Source organism: Drosophila ananassae, chromosome 2R (assembly GCF_017639315.1).
Source record: "Drosophila ananassae strain 14024-0371.13 chromosome 2R, ASM1763931v2, whole genome shotgun sequence".
NCBI lineage: Eukaryota > Metazoa > Arthropoda > Insecta > Diptera > Drosophilidae > Drosophila > Drosophila ananassae.
In genome coordinates, this window is record NC_057928.1 from 26,174,105 (window position 1) to 26,196,890 (window position 22,786).

General features: G+C 42.6%; 1 protein-coding gene across 2 annotated transcripts; it reads right to left on the reverse strand.

Annotated features, from left to right (window-relative positions):
* Positions 1-1,934: 1,934 nt before the first annotated feature.
* LOC6507576 (lysosome membrane protein 2) lies at positions 1,935-22,786 on the reverse strand. 2 transcript variants are annotated; one of them, XM_001955902.4, is made up of 8 exons: positions 22,433-22,786; positions 10,161-10,425; positions 5,086-5,177; positions 4,870-5,027; positions 3,828-3,969; positions 3,055-3,768; positions 2,874-2,999; positions 1,935-2,820 (listed from the first exon to the last, which is right to left on the reverse strand). In XM_001955902.4, exons 2-8 carry the CDS (start codon positions 10,414-10,416, stop codon positions 2,446-2,448), a joined length of 1,863 nt encoding a protein of 620 aa, XP_001955938.1. In that variant the 5' UTR covers positions 10,417-10,425; positions 22,433-22,786; the 3' UTR covers positions 1,935-2,445. The 2 variants fall into 2 exon arrangements, with proteins under 2 accessions (XP_001955938.1, XP_014765331.1); XM_014909845.3 differs by lacking the exons at positions 10,161-10,425; positions 22,433-22,786 and adding an exon at positions 5,264-5,817.

A 22,786-nucleotide genomic window follows, 5' to 3' on the forward strand; every position in this document is an offset into this window, starting at 1 on the left:
ATGGAGGGCAAGGGAATTGCGCCTTTAAGGTTGGTTTTCGTTTAAGTGAAATGTCAGCAACAGAAATTGAATCGAAAATTGTAAAATTGGTTTTGTATAAACATTTTTGCCAAATGAAATGAAAACGCTTTTCTTACAACTTTGTGCCTTGCCGCTTGCCTCCTGCCTGCCATGAAATTTCATTCTTTTGATTCCAGTTCCAAAGCGTTTTTTTACTCTTGCGAACAGTCTTTCCACATTTCAAAGTATTTTTATCACAAAGAGAAAAAAACGAATAAAATAGTTTGCTGATTTTGATACAGATTGTTGGGGAATCTATTTAGAAATCGATTAAGGTATCCCGCTTGGGAATCGGATCATATTTGGGGAAGATACATCCATCATTGTAGGCAATATTGGCCGCCCATGCATTCCTCAACATCATGAAGGGTATCCTCCAGAAAATTTGACAAAAAATCTAAAAAAAAATTTGTTGCTAGGTTTTGATACAGATTGGTGGGGAATCGATTCCGAAATCGTTTAAGGTATTCCGCTTGGGAATCGGATCATATTTGGGGAAGATACAGCCATCACGGTAGGCCATATTGGCCGCCCATGCATTCCCCAACATCTTGAAGGGGATCCTCCAGAAAATTTGACAAAAAATCTAAAAAAAAATTGTTGCTAGGTTTTGATACAGATTGGTGGGAAATCGATTCAGAAATCGTTTAAGGTATCCCGCTTGGGAATCGGATCATATTTGGGGAAGATACAGCCATCACGGTAGGCCATATTGGCCGCCCATGCATTCCCCAACATCTTGAAGGGGATCCTCCAGAAAATTTGACAAAAAATCTAAAAAAAAATTTGTTGCTAAGTTTTGATACAGATTGGTGGGGAATCGATTCAGAAATCGTTTAAGGTATCCCGCTTGGGAATCGGATCATATTTGGGGAAGATACAGCCATCACGGTAGGCCATATTGGCCGCCCATGCATTCCTCAACATCTTCAAGGGGATCCTCCAGAAAATTTGACAAAAAATCTAAAAAAAAATTTTTTGCTAGGTTTTGATGCAGATTGTTAAAGAATCGTTCCACAAATCGTTTAAGCTATTCCGCTTGAGATGCGGACGATTTTTGATAAAAATATGGGATTATGGGCAACTTTTAATGAGTTCGCCATAAAAATTTGATAAACATCTATCCAATTTTTGTGAACGCTGCTTACTTCATATTTATTATAATGGATTTTATTATAAAAAGTCAAAAGTATTCCGCTTATGGAACGGATCTAAATGAAAAAGATGTAGATATGGATGTATGACATTTATGATCATTATTGGCATTATCGTTCTAAAAATCGCCCAAGGTATTCTGCATAAGGATCGAAAATACAATGTCAAAGACATAATAGGGGCCCATGAATGCGTACTAGGATATTTTTAATGGCTTGCATTCATAATACTACAAAAAGATTCCACCTGAAAACAATTAAGGTATATATCTGATCAAGAATCCGATTTCAAATCACAGAGGCAAAAACATTACTCTTAGGCATTTGGAAAGGGCATCCATTCGTTTGAAGGCATCTCCCCAGACATGCTTTTTATTTATGTTTGCTTTCTTGACTCTATGCAGCATTGGAAAAAATCATATTTCTTGTGCCTGTTTTTTATTTTGGCAACAAAAGGTCGGTCTAAACTAGTCCACCGCCCCCTACCTTCCGGAACCCTTCAAGGGGGATCTTGTGTATAATTTATCGCTCATACGACCCGTGTGCGTGTGTTGTTAGAGGAATTGTGGGAACGTCAAAAGTGCGTCAATCAAGGAATGCTTGAAGAGGCAAGGCACTGTGCCTCCGTTGTACTTCCGAGTGCATTTTTACAGGGTTTTTGTTTCTGCCTTGATTTATAAGAGTTGGGAATTGTTCTGGAGGAGAGGGAGGAGGAGAATCTGTTGTTAACAAGGAGATTTATGTTCTGAACTTAAATTTATGGGGTCCACAGAAGTTTAGAGGGAGAGCACCGGCGAATGAAAAGGCAGCTCGGCTTAATCTCCTTCATTTGCTTAAACCATATAATTTCGTTTGTCCTCAGCCTAGACATTATTTAACAATACATACAATATAATTAGTGGCTATAGCTTAACGAGACTTACGCTAAAAATAACTAGAAATGAGCGCTCGCATTTTTCACATTGTAAACATGACTAGTGAATTATTTGTAGCATTTTATGTACGACTATCTACAAGATACTAGCTAGCAAACCCGTTTGACGTTTGGCGTTGGTAGGCGGCTAGATGATATCGCTATGAAAGTGGAAAATGATTGATTCGATGTGGACGTTGAGTGATGACAGTGACATGCGCCACCATTTTGGCCAGAACGATACTATAGTTAGCTTCAGACTCACACAATCAGACACACATTCACACCTTAAGGACTACCTACGGAATACGACTACGACTATGCATCCTGGCTGACGGCCATGCTCGTGTCGATGATCGGCTGGGCGTCGTCCCGGCCCGCCTCCCCCAGGCAGGTTGCCACGGGTCCGTGTCTCAGCAGGGAGTAGCTGTCGCGGTGGTGCACCAGGAACCGGTGCTGCTGTTGGGCGATAAAGCTGCTGCCACGTCGCAGGGACCGCCGACCCATCTCGAGGATCTCCAGGGTAGGGTCCTGGGCGAACATGAAGCTCTGGTAGGCCCGGACGAAGCTAAAGATTATGGCAAAGGCTCCACCGGCGATCATCAGGTAGGATCCGATGGGCACCGCGTGCGGGGCTATCACAGTACCCAGATATATCCAGCGCTTGATGGCGGGCGTAAGTTCGGAAATGCCCTAAAAGATCCAAGGATTAGATTTTAACCCTTTTTGTCTTATTTTTTACTCACCTCCTCCAGCCACATGACCGGGAAGACAAAGTCCCGAAAGTCGCGCACGGGATAGATGTCCTTGGCATGCGTCACCCTTAGATTCAGTTGTATCCGCACTTTACCTTCCAAAGGCACTCCAAGTTTCTACCAAGGAACCTTATTAGTTTCAAAAGTCTACTACTTTTAGCTCCCAACTTACCGGTTGTATTTTGAAGTACGTTTCGTGCTTCTCCCGGTCCGGGCTGAGGCCCTCGACGGAGTTCAGCAGATCCGGATGGGACTCAAAGAAGTGCGGATTAGATATGAAAACTGGGGCTCCGTACTGGCAAGGACTTATGTTCTGGAGGCCTTGGATGGCCTCGTACTCGCTCGTGTCGTAGCACCGGTTCTCGGGATTGTGTGCGGCGTCCCCGTATGAGTTGTTCGGCAGCCTGAACAGATCCGCGGCGATGCCGTCCTTCTCCGTGCGCTCCACATACTTCAGGGGGATGATGCGGCAGAGGTCCTTGTCATAGATGTGTACCATATCGGACTTGGTGAGGTCCCGCGGCGGGAAGAAGGACCCCTCCGACCCGGCAATGCTTGTGCAGGGCTCCTCGTTCCAGTGGGGCAGGTGGTCCATGCCGTTGAGGGAGTCGATGTAGCCGAACTGGTCCATGCTCTGCATGCCCGTCTTGATAGAGGAGACCTCCATGAGAGTGCCGTTGCGCCCCAGGAGCAGGCCCATCTGTTCCATGGGTCGCATGTGCTTCGGATAGAACCTGTGGGCCAGACTCACCAAGGCGTCGTCATAGCCGAAGGCCAGCTGCTCGGCGGTTACGTTTATGAAGGGTTTGAACTTGGCCGCCGATACCACCACAGAAATGGTCTTGGACAGAAGGTAGCCCAGCTTGGGACTCAGGCTGGTGAGGGTCTGGAAGTGGTTGGAGGTCACATTATTATCAGGATCGGTAGAAGTCTTAGACAACCCACCAGCAGGGGAATGTTGGGCGTGACTATGGGCGTGTCCTTATCAATACTCAGTTCAGGAACAAATTGCAGTATCTTCTTATGCTGATATGACACGGTGTAGTTATTTTCGTCGAACTTCACGTTTACCTTCTGCATGTCTTCTCTGTGAATGGGGAAATTAAAAAAGAAAAATTACATTCACATTCGCAGTGGCACTCGTAACATTCATTATCATCCATCGGCACGTGTCTGGGCCTTCGGCTCGCGGTCCAAAGTCAGGGCAGCCCCTTGAATGTCAAGTTCAGTGTTCAGCCGGAGAGTCGGGGAAGCCTCATACCAAAAAATGACATGGAATGAGCATAAAAAGAGGCAGCGGATGACAGACACTTTGGGCCTCGACTACTGGTTGGGTCCGAGCCATTACATCTTCACTTCACTTCAGTAACCACTGCCGATTAATCACATTTGAACTGAAATATGTGGGGCTATCGTTCATGAAAGTATTGTCTCAATTATGCGATCGGCGAAACCCGCTTGCCCCGGGCTTAATGGGGCAACTAATTGCATATTCCAGCCAACTGCAGTTGCCTAGTGTTTTCTGGGGTGTTAACAATCGGTGGGCAACTTCTAGTATCTGATCTTGATAAGCCATCTTTGGCTAATTGATTAATAAGAACATATTTCAATTGCCAATAGAACATGAAGGCCTGAGCAATTATTATCAGAGTTCAAAAGTTGTTTACGAATTAAAAACACCCACGAAATCATAGCTATTCAGGCAGCTAATAATTAATTTATCTCTCTGGAAATAAATCAAGCCTAAGCCCCCAATTAACCCTTCTAGAAGTTCAATCAGCTGGGTCTTAGCCAACTCCGCTGAGCAATAGTTTCGCTTTTAGCCACTTGCGATTCTAATTACAGTTATTAAGCCATCGGCCCCCCAACAAACCATGACGAAGCCAGCATGAAAATTTATCTATGCACTCAATTATGCATGTGGGCTTTGGGCGGCACGTCAGAAAAGGCGTAACGAAAGCTTCAATTGGCGCGATTTATGGTTCACCTGTAGACGAAGGGACCGACTTCTTGCAGCTTCGGCTTCTCGCCGCTGAGGAAGCCATCCGGGTTGGTCACGTTGTAGATGTATAGCTTAGTCAGCCGGATGACGCCAGGCCTCTGCCAATAGTGATAGCTCAACGTATCGTTCCACAGCCTTAAGTTCTGTGGGGATATTCCGTATAATCCATAATTCTATTAAACCACAATAGCAGGGCCTTACCTTCAATATGAAATAATCCAGCCAGGGTATGGATGATAAAAGTATGCCTAGGATTAAGGTAATTATACCAATAATTATCACAGCTAGTCTATCTGAAAGAATAAGACAGAGGTTTTGAGTTTAGAGTCTCGAGTCTTAAGGTGAGCAGTCTTAAAAATAAATTCCACTGAGTACACACTTTGAACGATAACCTGCCGACTCATCTTCCTTTTTATGATCAGTTTTTACGCAATCTCGATTGGCAAATAAATAAAAGTGTATTTAAATTTCATTGGAATCGCAAGGGCCCAGTTAACGGATGTCACACTCAATTACAACGGTCAACACTGTGGGGTTTTCGGATGACATTGTGGAGTCAGTTGATCCCGATCTCGAGCGCGGTCTTGGCCGACTTATCTCATCCAGACGGACATGTGTGCGACAGCTGCCAAAATTTACGGTCCTCTGTTATCACTAATTGAAACTTAATCTTCGCTCGGCCGGCAATGCAACGTTAATTGGCCTATGCACTTAGCCCGGTCGGTGGGCGTGGCCAGCCGCATGTCGCTTGACGGATCCGCTGATGATTATGATGATGGGCGTACAATGCCAACGGGTTTCGGCCTAAATGGCTGTTTTATCGAATCTATATCTGCCTGTTTCTGAGTATCTTAGTATCTTCGTATCTCAGTATCTGTGGTGGCGTCCAAGCGCCCCAGACCAGAGCAGTCAACGAACCGATCGCCACGCCAATCAAGAAAAACTGTTTTTTCTGCTCTTGGTTTCGGCAAAAAATACACTCTGCTGCCTAAAAAGTGCAAGGTGAAGCATTTTGTGGAAGAAACATGAATTTCAATTTTATTTATTATTTATTATTTTATAAAATGCAATACGGCGCTGCTTCGATTATTTTTTGCAGGTCAGTAAGTCAAAACAGCGCCGTCAGCTCGGAACGATAAGGTTTAAAAAAAGAAGGAAGGAAGTGTGTGTGCACACTGCGCCCAGCTAAAAATTATTATATAGTATTGGAATAAGATCAGAATTTTTATAAAAAATTATTTCAAATAAAGGATTTTAATGCTATGATGGGTAGGTAGAGTTTAGGTATTGGCGGTTGGTCAAAATTGCCAATAAACCTTTTATACCCTTGCCAAAAACTTACAATGTCTAGGGACAGACGTCCACATTGTGAGTGCCATAAATCAGCATGAAATTCATTAAATCGGATTGAAAATGGGCGCGATAATTGCTGTCAAAATATAGTCGGATTACTCGTGTGTATTATTTTTGCAGGCAATGTTCGGGCGGCTTCTTTATCGTGTTCCACTGACCCTGAAGAAGCTCGAGAGCCGCAAACCGCCATAAACTCCAGTCAGAGAAAGTTACGCAAAAAGGAGAGTGACCGACCGAAGAAAAAACCCCAAAAACATCAGATGTCATAAAATGAAACACATAACATTTTGGGCGGCTATACGATCGCTGAAGGTCAAGGGAGGCCGGCGGTCTCTGAACGGAAGGCTTTATGCGGCCGTTCGGTTATCTGGCAAGTGGCGGATAATGTTGCAGCAATCGAACAGCGACTGCAGCTTGCTAAGGGAGGGGAGTGTACGGGCTGGGCATTGCGATATGGTCACTAAACATTTGGCACACAATTGATACGTCAGCGGGACTGACTGACTGTTGACAATTATGCTGATCTCTGGGCTCTGGGTTGTCGTGTAAGCGAATGTTGTTGCTTCTTCGTGTTGTGTTGTTTCTGTGTTTTGTGCGTCTCTGTTATTTTGTTTACCTGTTCGAACAGCAGGTAAAGTGTTGAGTTACAACTGGACAGAGGTGGCCGAAAGGGGGGTCTGTACTCCCCGATATTTGAAGAGCAAGTATAGAGTTGTGCTGGCAGATGAGGCCTCCCCTTAAGTAAGTAAGCCTCTGCCTTAATCGCACTGCGCGTGGTGTCACAAGCTCGTTTCTTTAAAGAATTGTAGCTGAGCACGCGATACTCGTATTTTGGGACAAAAAACAGGCGGAGAAACATACTTCTGCCACCTTGTAATTGAAGTAGAAGACTTTGAAATGGCCTAAACTAAATACTTAGCTAGCGGCCGGGAGGTCTGCCTTCTCAAAACAAAACATAAAAACATAGACGAAATAGAATAAGCGCAAATTTCCCAATTGCCTGTTAAAATTAACGCTCACAATTACCGGCCATAAGGCTGCAGCTGCTTTGCAGCTCTTGGCCAACTTCGCTGCCAACAAAGCACCATTTCAAATTCAATTTCTATAGACAATGCCGGAGCTGAACAATCGCGAGTGCTACCGGAGATTTCGTTTAAGAACGTGCCGGGCAGCTTGAGGGTACTATGACAATAATAATAACAATTCCACGACCTGATCCGACTGCCCCTCCTTTGGCTCGCTGGGGTATTTTATAGCCATGTAAACACTTTTGTTTAAGCAAATAATTGCGATTCTGGGGGATGCCAGTACACTTCCTCATACGCGTCGCAATTTGCATCACAGGCCCGATTCCGACCCTTCGATCGATCTGAGCTGGGAGTCGAGGAATGGGATCCCTCGGATGCTTCGGGTCCAATTAGCCGAAACAAAGGGCAATGGGCATGTCCCTCGAACAAACAAATTGGAACCAGTTTTTTCGGCCACTGGGACGTGCCTTCGCGGCAATTTCGCATTTAAGTTATCGCGTCTCGGCCCTTAATTAAAGCATTTACAACTGATTTTCGCTCTGGATAAGAAGCGGAAAAAGTACACGAGGAGAGGCTGTCGAAGGTTAGGAACTGGAACTGGAAAGTACGCCTCCAGATGAAAGGAGACCCACTGGGGAGAAACCCACATCAATGGAAACTTTGCTAGCGCGGCTGAGATGGGAGGCTCATTTAATTTCACTCTCAATGGCGGATTTGAAATGAACTCGCTTATGCAGCTCAGCTCCGTTCTAGCAGGTCTTTGAATATTCAAACTAATGAAAATGACTTCCATTTGCCAAATTCTGTGTCAACATCTTAAAAATTCCAACGCACACCAACCGAAAAGCTAAAGCACGATCTTGGCAAGGCCTTAATGCCAGCATCTGGTTATATAATCGCAAAACACACATATACTGTTGGTGTGTGTACTCCGAAGACCCGGTATTGCTAAAGAGCCCAATGTAGTTGGGAACTTCTTCTTCTCGAGCCACTTGAGGTGCATTGCCGCCGACTGAAACCACCAGCCAGCAACCACCGCGCCTTTTCTGTTTGGGCTGAGCACACACGAATGCCCAAACCATGCCCTCTCTGCGCCCCCCAGAAGAGCAAAGATATAGAATCGGACAAAGCCTGCATGTGTTAATTTATGCTCGAGCTCACTCGATCCGGCATCCACGGCGGCTACTTGATTTCGCAGCCATGTCCGCGGCCACTCGAAGCTCCAGTGATAGCCCCTCGAATAAACTCAGGAAACGAGTGAGTTGCTCACCAGGCAAGGTGCACTGGAAGAAATGGGTTGTAGGAGCAAGAATGTATATGTATTTATTGCCAAAAATGGTGGGTATAAAGCTTAAAACAAACCCAACCTAAACATATAACTTTTCTCCTGTGCAGTGGGATAGCCTCTTTAGACCTCTTTTGCCTGAGAGTCCTAAGGCCTTGTCTATTGATTTGGCAACATATTTGTTGCGAATGAGCTTGTGGTGGTGCGACTTAGTCCGAGCATGAGGCAGTTAGTAGCGACTAGTGTTGCTGCTGGCCAGAGCTTCGATTGCGAGTGGTTATTTGGCTTGTGGCTTGAAGTATTCGTGGGCACTGCATTTGAATTTCTCGGGCACAGTGGGGCCAATTTGAATTTTAAATCGGGACAGAACCAGCCAGATCAGACAAACGACTTCCTCAATAAAAATAGAAACAATGCTGGCCAGATGCTGGGCAGCTGACTGGCTCAATTAAACGCTATACAACCAGCATTAGATCTGTCAAGTGGTAATCCTTATCCGATCATCACGTCTCAGAAGTACCCGCAGTTAACAGCCATAATTGGCAGCATCAGCATAGGCTGGAAGTCCAATAGCAAGGCACTCGGCCAACATGGCCACAAAGCCAAGTGCAAAACGCTTAAAGTACAATTCTGCCATAAAAGCTCTAGAACGCAATCGAAATCAAGTGAAACCGAAACCTGTAAATACTGAAATCGAAATAGAGATAGAAATAGAAATAGAAAAGCAAAATATAAACAAACGGAGCCTGGGCGCACACAGTCTAAGCCAAGTTCAGAGAGTCTCCGTCTCTGTCTGGCCAGTGTTCTTGGCCATGGCTACTTAGACGTTGGCTGTTTGCACACTCGGCTGCCTTCGACAGCGGGCTTAGTTAGCTGCGACTTGGTGAGGCCCGGCTGCCCCGGCACACTCGGCGTATACGCAATGTCGGCCATTGCAAAAAGAACACGCTGCAGTCTCTCTCCGATTTCTGTGTCTGTGTGTTTCCTTGATTTACATCTGTGCTGACTATTAGTTTTTGTTTTCGTTTTAAGTTTCGTTTTCAGACTTTTAGTTTTCGAGTCTGCCCCCAGCTTGATTGCCTTTAAATTGTTTTCAAGTCGTTTTCGCTGTTAGCCAGTAGCTGTTTGGTTTTTCCTTTCGGCCGAGACTCGTTTTCAGTTTTCAATTTTTCGGCTGCAGTTCTTGGATGACTAGTTTGTATTAAATACGAAAAATACAGAAATGCTTGCGGTATTTCTGAGCTATCTATCAATCGGCTGGGAGTGGGGTGAGTGCAACTGGTTGGCTTTTGCTGTTGGCCAACCTAACAAGCTTTAAGACCGATTTGGCGCTTGATATTGACTTTTAGTTGGCTAATTGAGCATTTAATAACATTTTTCGTTAATTCAATTTTCTTTCCAATTGACAAAAGTGACAGATTTGAGAATAGCTGAGGAGCTGCCATCGAAATAATTTCCTTCTAGGGAAATGGATTAAAACCTTTTATAAAAAAAAGTTGCAAGATAGAGTATTTTAGGAAATTCCATTCCGAAAACATTGCTTCTCTTGCTGATACTAAAATAAAATGATATGGCATGTTCTGCCATATAATTAAGTGGACTGTACTCACTGTTGCTTATCCTAACTCCATGAGAAATCAGCATGGAGAGCGGGGTTCCCCTATGCGACACATGTGGTCGTGACCTGCGACCCGTGGCATTTGGTCCCTGTGATGGCTGGGATTGCTGTTGTTGCGGCTGCTGTAGAGGCTGATGGGGCTGTTGCTGCTGCTGTTGCTGCCGCCGGCCACGCCCACAAGTGGCCCAGTCGAGGAGGTGATCTCTGGCAGTGCGTCCGTACCGCAGGTAATGTTTTTCCAAGCCCATAATTCAAGTCTGTGGGGGGATAAATGAATACAAACCCGTTGGGGGATTACTTAAACGACAACATATTTATTTATAGATGGCAATTATAGTATAATTAGTTTGCCGTGTCGGTCAAGTTCTTCCTGAGGTCAGTGTCTCAAAGTTCCGGCTGCGAAGATGTTCTTAAGCCAGCAAAAAAATAACAAGCTCAGCCTTGGCATACTCCTTTGGCGATTTGCGAGCGGCACTACTGAGAAACCGCAATAAATCGTGCCATAAATTTATTTCCAACACAATAATAATACATGTTTTTATTATCTCGTTGGCTGATAAATGCACCGAGATACAAATACATTTGTCACTCGCTACGTGAATGCAGGGGAACCCTGCATTGCAAAAATATGCAAATATGCTAATAAGCTACCTGCTACCACCGACACAGTTTCAATTTATAACTAATTAAAAAGGCAGATATAATAGAAATCATTGGAGGGTCCAGAAAACGTGAAGAGCCCACTGGATCCCACGTGCCCAAGAGAGCACGTGACCGGCGAGCTGGAGATAATGCAGTCAAGACTATCCGGGAAAAGACATTCTTCGGGGAGAAAAACAAATGACTTAGGCAGCGAACTTTGCATGTTTGGACTAGTGCTTGGCGTGGACTTTCGTTCACATCTATTTTTTGTCGCCGCGAAGTGTGAGGTCATAGCTCTTAAGCATTTAGCCAGTGGTCAGGCCGAAAAACTTTGACTGAGCGGCATCTCAAGTGCGGGCAAATTATATTTAATTGACTTCTGACATAACCGAAATGTTAGTTGAAGTGTTTTGTTTCAGCGCCGCTGTCACAATTGAGCGATTTCGGATTATGAACAGAATTGTGTAAATCATAGGGGAAACCGCTGAGACTGAAAAGACCAACATATTTAAACACAATTAATTACATTTATATTTTGTACTTTGTTCCAGACTCTTCTCTTGTTTTTGCTTATCTTTTTTAATTGCCTCCGAGATGCGAGCTGTAGAGCCTTAAATCGTGGCAAATATTTGGATGCGCGCTTAATGAGCATAAAATAATTAAGGCCGCATTTAATTTGGCAACGTTTGTGCTTCAAGCAAAAAAAAAACAGAGTCGCAAAAAACCTTCAAGGGTATGGAAAGGGAAAGGACACCGAAACAGGAATAATGACACAAGGTTCTGGATAACGACTTCATTCGAACTTCCTGATAGTCGGAAGTTCCCCGAAGCAATTAGTTATCATTTCGGGGCACTCCCCCGCCAATTAACCCCATGTGGCACACTCTCTTTCCCACAATTCACGCCTCATCAGCGCCGCAACGGCCAGAGCCAATCCATTAAGAAGAAAAAAGCTGTGAACATCGGAGAGGAGAAAAAGATAAAAGTGAAACACGTTTTTTACAATTTTGTGCTTATTGGCCACGGCCTGGTCACCTGGCTGGCTGGATAGCTGACTGGCTGGCTGGCTGGCTGGCTTCTTTGGCACATTATGCAACTCAAATGAGACACCACCGAGTCGGGAGAGACTGGACAGGATTGGATTGCATTGGGCTGGATTGGTATGGTTAGAAAATCATTAAAAAATAGCACAGGCATTTGCGTAAAGAAATTTCAAAATGCCAAATGCGAAATTTGATTGACCTAAATTCGCTTTTATAACGCTGCGCAGCTACCTTTCCAGTGTATATGGCAACTGGATGTGTGTTGCAACTGCCACATGCCACTTGCCCCATGTCCAGCTAAGCCAGCGAAGCTTTCTAACAGCCGACGACGATACCCAACCCGATTCCAGGCACTGAGAGAAACTGATACACACTAAGATCACTGACTCGTTCGCTAAAAGTGGAAATAATGGCAAGTCTTTGATCTAATTTGTGCTGGTGTAGCTGCAGCTCTGCAGTCTAGCCTCCCAGATTCACTTTCGATTGCCACACTGCTACACCGCCAAGTTGGTAACAGAAGTAGGTTGCTTGGCCACTGAAGTTGGCCGCGTTCGTTGGCATTTGCCGAAATCAGCGCTCCCGCTTGCACCTGCTGGGAGCTGAAAGCTGGAAGCTGGAGTCTGAGACTTGGAGTCAGGGGTACAGTGATAAATGTATTGGGAGGATATCGATCCCAGAGAAACCGACACTTAGCAGTGACTCTATGAACTTTACCGGTTCCAAGAAGCAAATAACCACGAGTCAGAGAGACAAAGTAGGCAAAGATTAGCTCGAGAGACAATGTTGACTTTAGAAAAATATAAATTAATTTTTCAATTGCGTAAGTAACCAGAAAATTTGAATATATGTACGGCTTGAGCACTGTTGCCTTAAATTTATTCATAGAACTTTTTTATGGAGCAACACGGCAGGTTTTAGTTATACTTTTGAACTATGATTTTTGGCAGTTAGTTAAGTGACTTGAACGGGGTACCCCTTTCCTACAAACCCAATACTCGTCACTCCCTGTAATGCATAGTGTTTATTTGTTTGTCTTTTTGTTGCCAAATATTTCTCCTAACCAGCTCGTCAAGTGCATTTCGAGTTCGATGTTGCCCCTTGCAAACAGTAGCTGCAGCAACAGTGCCTCTCCATCGCGTTTCCCCTGGAGACCACACTTGTTTGTTTTGGTTTCTTCGCTGCTTCAATAATTTCTCACACACAGCCTCGGCTCCAGCTTCAGTTTCAGGTTGCAGTTGGAAGTTGGCAGGCTGGCAGTTTTTGACGTCGGTGGCCGTTAAAGTGGTCTTTTTGTTCAGTAGTGCGAAGGTCACGCGCCACTTTTCTCTTTCCCGCATTTATAATGCAACAGGCTCTCCCCGTCCCCATCCAAAGACTCTTCAGCTGCCGCTCGCATATCCAGTTTTTGTGATTCGCTCTGTTTTATGCACTTTTAATAAATTTTTGCTTAATTTTTGGCAGCCAACGCTTTATAATTTTATAGTGGTTATTATTTTACCTTTTCTGCCTCGCATTACATATATAAAATATCAATTTTTTGGAATCATCAGCTGCGGGCTGCAGCGCTTCCTCGTCCCCAGCCTCCTTAGCCTGATTACAGGGTGCCGGAGGGAAGTGGCACTTGAATGGCTTCATAAGCCATGGCCAAGTGCCGGCCCAAAGACTTTAGGCCAACAAAGGGCTGGACGGGCTGCATGGGAATATGAGGAAAAGGGCCTGAGCATGGGCCTGGCATTCCATAATTGGCATCGTTGGGAACGCGTTGATTGGCAAATTGTATGCAATTATTGAAACTGTTGGTCTGGCTTTTTATGCCTTTTTGTTTGGCTGATTGTGAGGCATATTCGATTTCATATCCGAAAAGTTCGTTCATCTCTCCAGCTGTTGACATTGAGATAAACGTAAAAGCTTTGCGGAAGTTTCCGATCGAACCAGAAGCGGTCTCTCATTTAGCTCTAATTGCAGCGTACACATAGGGCATGGCTGTGGCTTTGCCCCCAGACGGCATAACGGATGGCTGGATACAAACTATTCATTTTTTAGTCGGATTTCCAGTTTTTGTTGGCTGTTACTTAGAACGGGAGACTTTAAGGCTATTAAATTATTGTAATTTACAAACATAAACTAAGAAAGTTACTATTTAACAATACTCTTTCATCAAAATCAAGTTCAAAATTAATTTGTTTTCATGCTCGACGGCACCATACTTTCCTCGGAGGGGCGTTTCTCGTGGCGAGAGGAACCTCTTATGCCACCGTTTTGTTCAGCTCAATTAAAGAAAGCGATAGGTATATTTCATAGCTCGCCTGGCCAGGCCAAGCGCAACAGCTCATTCTACGGATACAAATGGCTCACAACGGCAGCAGCCATGTAAACAATTTAAATGGCATTAAGTAATCCAGTATTAACATTCAACTTCATGCTATAATTGTTGTTGTTTTAGAAATGAACAATATTGTAATTTGATGCCGAAAAATGAAAAGCCCCATATCAAACAAAAGACTTGGAAAACGAACTTGACTCGCGTCGAGGGTGTGTGAAGGGTTTAAAGTATTTAAAGAAGGCCAAACATGTTAATAATCTGTTTTTAGGGATTTCCTTTTTGGCTTAACTTAAAATATTGGCCTTTCATCTTTCCCTTGTCCTAATTGGCCTCTTCATCCTCAAATTAAGTGAACTATCCGCTTCAGCATTAGCCATGCTCTCATGCCTGAAGCTGAGAGCGGGCAGAGCACTAAGTAAATTGTTTGAGGCTCGTCGCAGTTACTATCGTCTCTCGGGTTAGTCGCAGACTTGGCCAAAACCGTGGCCAATCGCTGAAGCGTGGCCGGCCGCTCCATCAACAACAAAATTATTGGCAAACATTTTCCAATACTCGGCAGCAGCAACTGCAGCTGCTGTGTCGAGTGTTTTGTAATTTATACGTACTTACTCTCTATATACTATTTTTGGGAACATTTTATGGGCTGTTTTGGCTTTTTTTGCCGAAACCGAAACCATTCGCGAAATGCTCCAATTACGCCCGAGAATTTCCAAGTGGCCAGTGAGTCAAGTTAAAATGGAAAAAACCTTTTTGCTCACGCACCTCATTCCATCCGAGCCATGAATCAATTTGGCGACTTTTGAGAAGGGTCTGATCTGGTTGTCAGAGAAATTAGGCCGGCAAGGTCGTTTTATCGTTGTATCTTTGAAGCCGGCGACTTCAATCCTGACCTAAGTCACTGAATTAAATATACGACTTGTTGTGCGGCCAGCCCGCGGGTGATTCCGGCGATTGATGGATTTCTCACACTTTGAGCCGGCAAATGGCCATTTGCCAATTTCTCTCGCTTATCAGAGCCACAAATCTGCTGGTTATTAAAGAGCCTGTTCCGCTCATTATGTAAACGTATCTGCCAGATACAGATACATGCGCGGCTGCGCACATTGTATGTTCGGGTTATTAGCAAGTGTGCCTGGCCTGCCGCGGGCCTCTCGGCCAAATGATTCACACAAAAATACACACATCAAAAACTCGTGTCAATATTTCAATTTAACGGTTTGGGAAACACTAAAGTACCCCAACAACAAAACGATCACTTTGTTGCCTTTTGTGTGACGTCTATGGCTCTTAACAGTTTCTTTTCGCCCCTTAAAGCTTGCGGTTAATTTAAGACAACTTCTGTGTCCGTGCCTGTTTGCTGGCCAATTGGTGGGCGGATAGATAGGTGGATGGATGGCCGACAGGGATGAGTGGCTGACTGGCTGGCTAAGTGGCGAATTAGGAAATTTTGGCTGGGCCGTTGCCTGCGGTTCTCTTGAAAGTGAAACTGATTGGGACCTAACCAAAAGATGGCATGATTAAAAAGGCCCAAGTCGCAACAGGTGGATTCCAAAGTATTTAGCAATTCCATGAACTACTTTTATGGAACTCATATCTCTGAAGTGAGTACTTTCAGGGAAAGCCATCTATAGAACCGGGTGTCATAAAACTGAGCTAAAGATGAACACTCGTTATGGCATAGAAGCTCGTAAAAGGCCGGGTTCCCTATCCCCAATGATCAATTGCGATATTTAGCAGACAAACGAGAAAGTGGGTTCCATCGAAGGCAAATACGGCGACCTAAGGGCAAAGCGGTAAGGGCAACCTTAACATTGACCCGAAGTCTGAGGGTCCAAGTGGGTCAAATTTAACCGGGGTGGGGAAAACACATGATTTCGGTACTTTGGTACGTGTCTGCGGTTGCATATTTGCGAAATCCCCCGCCGCCAGAAATGAGCCAAAAAAAAAGCAGATCGAAAGACCCCAAATATGCATTCGGCCGAGAGTCGGACTCAGACTCCGCACACGAGAAATGACCGGTCATAACCACATTGCCGTTATTTTGCATAACTTGCAAAATGTTTACACTTAATTGCAGACTGCAAAAATGAGCCAGAGAAAAACCAAAACTGTTTATAAATTAAAACAAACAAGCGAAGGCAAAAGCGAAGAGCTCGCTGGAAAACACATTGGGCAAGGGCCTTCGGATTAGTTTCGATTTGTCTATAAATTCCGGACAGCTTATTGATACACCGACTCTCGTTACATATTCCTCCGCCTGCTGATAAGACCCGGGGCTGTTGAACAACCACAATCAGCTTAATTGATTTGCTCTTTTTGACGGCGAAATAATTGAGATTTTTGACAGCTCTTTAAATGTTTTTGTAATCAAATGGAAATGCGCACATTGAACTGCATTTCGATTGCAAAGGCCGGGGGTCGGGCCTTGCCTATTTTTGCATTTAAATTGCCGATTTTGATAATATTTTAGATTACTTGAAATCGTTTTTAATTAACAATTTTTCAATTGTTCAACTTTAATTTTTTTTACCCTTAGAAACACTTAAAGAACTTCACCATGAGACCTCATTAGATATGCAAATAAATAGACTCAATTAGTTGCATATCACTTAGTAAAATGAAGATTTAATTAAGCCACGAAACCTTTAACAGAAGCTCATTTATTTTATATGGACAGGGCAAAAATAATTAATTGAACCAGTTGTACTCTATGCTTTGAGGAGTAAAGACGTGTAACCGAGTGCGATCTTCAGACCCAAGTCTTATCTGCAACTGCAACTACAACCAAACAACGGTAAAAGCTTCCAAAACAATTCCTAAAACCAATAAAAAACAACAACTACCAACAAGCTTCAGACAAGGTAGATAATATGTCTCTGCAGGGCAACTGCCCTACGGCAACAACAATCCCTCCCGACATAAATAGACTGTTCAAAGCAAGCGAAAACGGACCCAAATTCATCATCATTAAAAGAACAGACAACGGATCATTCGAAACAACAAACCCCTTTCTAATAAAAAAAGTAATTGATTACACATGCAACGGAGTAGTTGAATCGTGTAAAAAAACAAGAATCGGCACACTACTAATCAAGACCAAAAACACACTCCAAGCAACTAAACTTTTAAGACTAAAGACCTTTATCGAGTACCCTGTATCAGTTTGTGAGCATAATACTCTTAACTTCTCTAAGGGAGTTATTTACTCAAACGAACTGCGAGGTATCGATGAAGAAACTATACTTGATGAACTCAAACCTCAAAAAGTAACCGAAATACGCAAAATAAAAAAAATGGAACGAAATGAACTCAAAGAAACAGGACTCATCATTATTACCTTTGCCTCATTGACTCTACCAGAAACAATGATGATCGGTTACGAAAAGGTAAACATACGGCCATACATACCTCTACCTCTCAGATGTCGCAACTGTCACAGACTTGGACACCCCACAACCGCTTGTAAAGTACCCGCGCTATGCAACAACTGTTCTGCCGAGAAACACACAACCACAGAAGAAACATGTAACAACGAAAAATTCTGCATAAATTGCAAATACGAAATCCCAAATAACAAACACAGCCCAATGGACAAAACATGCCCAGCATTTATAAAACACAAAGAGCTCACATCAATTAAAACTCTTGAAAAAGTTGATCACAAAACAGCTCTCAAGATATACCACACTCGTCACATCCACGGAACAACTCTATACTCTACAAAACTAGCAGAACAATCCAACCAAAATTTAACAATACACTCAATCCAATCTGGCACCTCTTTAAGTCCTCCCCCAACCGGCAACAGACAAAAATCACAACAAAGGAAATCAATTACATACGACGACCTCGATACCCCCATGGACACCTCACCCGCCTCTCACGCAGCCACAAAATCAACATCAGCATCAACATCTCCATCAACATCAACACCTACACTCAACTCATCCCTTTCAGAAGATCTTAAACTTAGAATCTACTCAAATAAACAGCACACACTTGCCAAACCCCTCAAAACCAAAGAAAAAAACGAACAAAAACCCAAAAAAAACAACAAAAACAAAAACTCTCTTCTTAATAGCGACAGCGACAGCATTTAATTATATCTAATTTAATCCTAATACACCTACATCTTAATACATAAGTAAGCCTTTCTAGCATCTCTTAGCTTAACAATGGTTAAAGTACTCCAATGGAATTTAAATGGATACATAAATAACTACAATGAATTGCAAACTCTCATTAAAATCCACAATCCAAAAATTATATCCCTACAAGAAACCCACCTATACTCCATACAAAATATCCCCATCCCAATTACCTACACCCTATACCACAAAAATACCGCCACTAACGGATACGGAGGGGTGGCACTCCTAATCCACAACTCCATACAACAACATAACGTCACGATCAATACTCCCGACTCCGACACAATAGCAGTAACAGTCCACTCAAAAATCAAATTCACAATAGTCTCCTCGTACATTCCACCGAATAAAACCTTTAAGATTCAAAACCTCAGAAACACATACGATAACATACAACCTCCCTTACTTATAACTGGAGATTTCAACAGCTGGCATAGAAGCTGGGGCTCACCAGCCAACAATACTAGAGGCAACATATTATTCAAATACATTAACCAGTCCTCACTTATAACTCTCAATGATGGCTCTCCAACTCACTTTTCCACACATCATACTCTCACCCACATAGACATTTCCCTCGCATCACCCTCCCTCTCTATCAACTCTAAATGGCACACAGATAACTACCTAGCTGGTAGTGATCACTACCCCATACACATAGACATTTTTGAAGAACACAACACCGTCCCTACTATAAGACCCAGATTCAACCTTAAAAAAGCGAACTGGCCACTATTTCGGGAAATTTCTGAAAAATTTTCCATCAAAAGACCCCCCAGCCCAAATGTAAACAAAGAAACAGCCAACATAACTAAAATAATTATACAAGCCGCAAACGAAACCATCCCCCAAACACAGACATTTAAGACACAGAAATCTGTCCCATGGTGGGACCAAACCCTGCAGAAACTTAAAAATGAAAAAAACTTATGTTGGCAGATTCTTAAAAGAAACATTAACACGACAACTATACTCGCCTACAAAAAAGCTAACGCCAGACTTAAAAGGGAAATTAAGATTAGGAAACGAAAATCCATTCAAAACTTCACCGCTGAGATAAACCCAAAATCATCCATCTCCAAAATATGGTCAAACATAAACCGATTTTGCGGCTTGAAAATCCGACACGACATCCACTGCATCCATGACCCGAACAACTCATCCCAAAACATCCTCGACAAAAAGGAAATAGCCAACATTTTTACTGACTATTGGTCGAGCTCAGCTCTAGACAGTAATTTCCACCCTACCTTCATACAAAACAAAAATAATCTAAACCCCAACATATCTCACATCCCGTCCCAATTAGCACTGAGTATCGAAAAGGACATCACTATGACCGAAATGTTAGCCTCCATTAACCAATTAAAAGGAAAAACCCCTGGACGAGATCGGATTAGCTATCCCATGATAAAAAACCTACCCACAAGCCTTATGCTAAGACTCCTCAATCTCTTTAACAACATCATTAACTCAAAAATACCTCACCAGTTTAAACTCAGCACAGTTATACCCATACATAAACCAAATACGGACAAGACTGTCACCAACTCTTATCGCCCTATCTCCCTCAACCCGTGCTTAGCAAAAGTTTTAGATAAAATCATTTCTAAACGGCTCTGGTGGCTAGCTACAAACGGCAAGCTGTTAGACAGCCGTCAATTTGGATTCAAAAAGGGAAAATCAGTATCTGATTCACTAGCTATGTTAGATTATCAGATAACTTCCTCCCTATCAAATAAAAACCACGTCTCCATTATCTCCTTAGACTTCGCTAAAGCCTTCGATAGAGTAGGCATCCACACTATCATCGACGAACTCAAAGTTTGGAAAATAGGACCAATTATGGCAAATTACATATTCAACTTCCTTACCAACAGAAAAATATCAGTCCTTACCAATAATATTTATTCCAATTCCCGACCATTAGACAACGGAATACCGCAAGGCTCACCTTTATCGGTTATCCTTTTTGTCATAGCCTACAATAAACTTAACCAAATAATAAGCAGACAAAAAAACTGTCAATTCACGGCCTACGCAGACGATTACACCATCATTTATAAATTAAACAAAAAGACTAATAACCTTAATATAGATCCACTTTTTAGAGATATCCAAAGATGGTGTGAATACTCAGGAGCCTCTCTATCAGAAACCAAATGCAAACACTTACATGTATGCAGGAAAAAGAACTGCAACTTTTCATTTCAAATACACAATATGCCACTGCAAAACGTAGACGTACTAAAATTGCTAGGTATAACTATAAATAAGAAATACAAATGGAACAACCACATTGAAAACTTAACCCTACAACTAACAAAAAGGCTTAACATAATCAAGTGTCTCTCCAACAACAAGTACGAATCCAATATTACCACAATTCTTTACGTGGTAAAAACCATTCTAATGACTAAAATTGACTATGGAATACACCTATACGGAAAAGCCCCAAAATCCATCCTTAACAAAATAAAAACTTTCTACCACACAGCCATCCGACTTGCATTCTCTGCTCACCGCACAACACCAATAAATAACCTCCTAATAGAAGCAAATATAACCCCCCTGGAGTTTAGAGAGATACATGCCACCCAGAAAAACTTTAAAACTATCTTAAACTCAAAACACTCACCCATCGAACAAATATATAAGCATATTATCAATGCAAAAAAAGTGCCAAAGATACCCTCTTCCCTATACAACACTATTCATCTATGCAACAAATTAAATATTTCACTTTCCCCAATAACGAGCAAAAAAGAAAAAGCACCCCACTGGCTAAATAAGCAAACAATCACCAACACCACTTTAAGTTCACTTAACAAAACTAACACTCCCTCAGTTGCCTATCAACAAAAATTTAAAGAGATACTAAACTTAATGGAAAACCACACATTTTTGTACACCGATGGCTCCAAGTCATCAAGTGGCGTATCATATAGCGTCACAACTGATACCAAAATAATCCTTTCCAGACTACTCCCGGAATTTTCTTCCATTTTTACTGCCGAAATCGCGGCAATACTCGCTGCATGCGCATATGCTAGCCAAAACAGAGGAAAATTTGTTATATGTACAGACTCCTTATCCTCTCTAAAAGCAATAAATAACACCAACAACCAAAACTACTACACAAACTCAATTCGCAACATAGTAGGAAAATACAAAACGGACAAACTGACACTGCTTTGGATCCCCGGACACAGCGGGATAAAAGGTAACGATCTTGCAGACATAACAGCCAAAACCGCCCACAACTTCCCCCTTACCACCGAACGAAACTTCAACCCATCAGATATAAATAAATGGATCAAACTGAATTCACAAATACTAAACGAAAACACATTAAGAAAAACATCAACGTACTACAAAACAATTAGCCACATAAGACCTTCTCCTGAAACAATCAATAACACCTCACGTACAGACTTCAAGAAATTTAGCAGAATCAGACTCGGACACACCAATTTAACCCACAACTATATCCTCAATAAATCCGCCCCTACGCTTTGTCCCAATTGTAACATAACCCTTTCCATTCCCCACATCCTAATAGATTGCCCCCTTTACCACAGTCAAAGAAACAAACACCTTGGAACAACTTTAGAGGAAATCACATCCTACAAAAACTTACACAAAACAATAGACTTTCTCAAAGCCACAAAGCTATACCATTCAATTTAATATATTAATATATATTCTATGTTATACCAAAAAAAAAAAAAAAAATAATAATAATAATAATAAAAAAAAAAAAAATAATAATAATTCCCCCTGTAAAAAAGCAATACCTTGGTAACATTATATAAATTCAACCCCCTGTACATAAATACCCACACAAAAAACCTATAACTATCCATTTACATATATTAAGATACTAAATACAATACCTATCAAGCTTAAGGCCCTAGTCGCTATAGCTTAAATCTATAAGTTAAGCCCCAATTTATAATTTCTGCTTAACTGTAAATAATAATAATAAAAAAAAATTAATTGAACCACAATCGATATTTATTAATTTCCTGCCCGGAATATTGCACATACGCCCCATTAGCCGAGGCGCGAGAAACAATAACTCATACGCCCCGTTGACACTTACGTTTTGAAAATTCTTGGTGGCGCGCGGGTAATCCAAAGTTTGTAATCTTGGTTGTATGGGGAGTGGCGGGGGTGTTGTGTGTTTTTGGGTCAGAACTCAATTTTAAGCATATTCACAACCGAAAACTAATTGAATTGCAGCCAATGAGGTTCGATTTGCGCCACTGATTGGTATCAAGAACTCATTGTATCAGTTTTTTGGTATTGTCCTTGCGCACAGACACTCGTCGGACGAGGAATTCTTGAGATTTTCTGAGAGGCAACTGGGATCGCACACGCTCCGGAGCATGTGTCGCTTTAAAGTTGACGCGTCGGAATGAAAAACTCGCATGAATGGACCGCCGTCTGGGCAAGA

What these genes read in the sequence shown, in the direction of transcription:
- LOC6507576 (XM_001955902.4), bottom strand. Translation starts at nt 10,416, where the DNA reads ATGGGCTTGGAAAAACATTACCTGCGGTACGGACGCACTGCCAGAGAT. An exon ending in TGGAGTTAGGATAAGCAACA is followed by an intron (nt 5,178 to 10,160) that starts GTGAGTACAGTC and finishes TTATTCTTTCAG; the next exon opens with ATAGACTAGCTGTGATAATT. An exon ending in GTCGGTCCCTTCGTCTACAG is followed by an intron (nt 3,970 to 4,869) that starts GTGAACCATAAA and finishes CCCCATTCACAG; the next exon opens with AGAAGACATGCAGAAGGTAA.